The sequence below is a fragment of the Echinococcus granulosus genome, assembly GCF_000524195.1.
Source record: "Echinococcus granulosus chromosome Unknown EG_S00011, whole genome shotgun sequence".
Taxonomy (NCBI): domain Eukaryota; kingdom Metazoa; phylum Platyhelminthes; class Cestoda; order Cyclophyllidea; family Taeniidae; genus Echinococcus; species Echinococcus granulosus.
The window spans coordinates 28,361-29,435 of record NW_020170391.1 but is presented as its reverse complement, the minus strand read 5'-3'; the positions used below and the strand labels follow the sequence as shown (position 1 = coordinate 29,435).

The 1,075-nt window shown below is 41.7% G+C and overlaps 1 protein-coding gene across 1 annotated transcript in view; it reads right to left on the bottom strand. All coding sequences in view use genetic code 11, as the record gives it.

Annotated features, from left to right (window-relative positions):
- EGR_02386 (hypothetical protein) overlaps positions 1 to 1,075 on the bottom strand; it is a gene marked incomplete at both ends in the record, with an annotated part of 20,276 nt that overhangs the window by 9,529 nt on the left and 9,672 nt on the right. The window contains one exon of the mRNA XM_024491635.1: positions 810 to 1,048. Coding sequence (XP_024353786.1) covers positions 810 to 1,048 — 239 coding nt within the window. The remainder of the gene's footprint in view (positions 1 to 809; positions 1,049 to 1,075) is intronic.

Here is a 1,075-nt window from a genome sequence, read left to right as displayed (position 1 = left end):
AATACCACTGAATCGAGAGGTCCTCTCCTCTGCTGATGAAACTGTCAATGTTCTTGTGTTGCTATAATTTGTTTGGGATGGAGATCATGAGGCGATGAAAAGGAAGCGAGTGGATGTGTTCTTGAATTTGCGCACTAACAGCCAGAGCGATTGGTGAAACCGAGACTGCTGAGCAGACCCCTGCCGGAGTGAATAAATCCTCCAGAGAGAGTCGAACTCAGAACCGAAACACATTTCAGTAGAATTCATCCGAGCTGAGATCAGACCACCACTGTTTACTAATTTGGTAGTTTAGTGGTAAAGTCAAATTTATCTTAAGACTGGAAGCAACCTACTCCACTATCGGGGATGTGGGCGAGGTCACCCAACATTAACACAAACTTTGCTACCAGAAGTGAATAAATGCAACTAAAATTCAGCATACCTACTTTCCATGTAATTTTATTTTTGCATTTTCACCGATAATTATGCTAAAACTGTTCGGTCTAATATGGATCTCCAGAGGGAATAAGTGATCTCTGAAGGGGATTTGGAGTAAATGACAGATGCACTGTTGTGTAAATATATGCTAGAGATCCTAAATGGGTAGGATGATTAATGAATGAATCAATGCCTATAAGTGAGTATATGGAGAATAGGGGACGAAGGGACAAACAAGTTAACCGATTCGAGTAACAAACTGCTAGGAAGCTAAATGCATGAAATCGCAAGCAGTCTTTTACGTATGGTGGTCTTGGTGGACAGTAGAAGCAAAAAATGTCCGCAGCAGTTCTTTTCCAGATTCCCATAGGCGAACACACATACATTACTTTACTGCACATGACGACGAAGATACACTACTGGGATTTCTCATCCTCAGAACATCGGCAAAGAAGAATTGATTGAAGAGGTACTCCGAAAGCCGGACAATATTTTTAAATAATAATTCAACAGCCCCAAAACCCATTTTGAGATGAGAAAAGTTCGCTGTGTGGGAAAACCAATCTGTAGCAAGGACTGCCGATTTGGGGGACTGGGAACCACCACCAAGAATGTGTACAAGGAATAGCTACAAATAGAGCAAAACAAGCTAGCC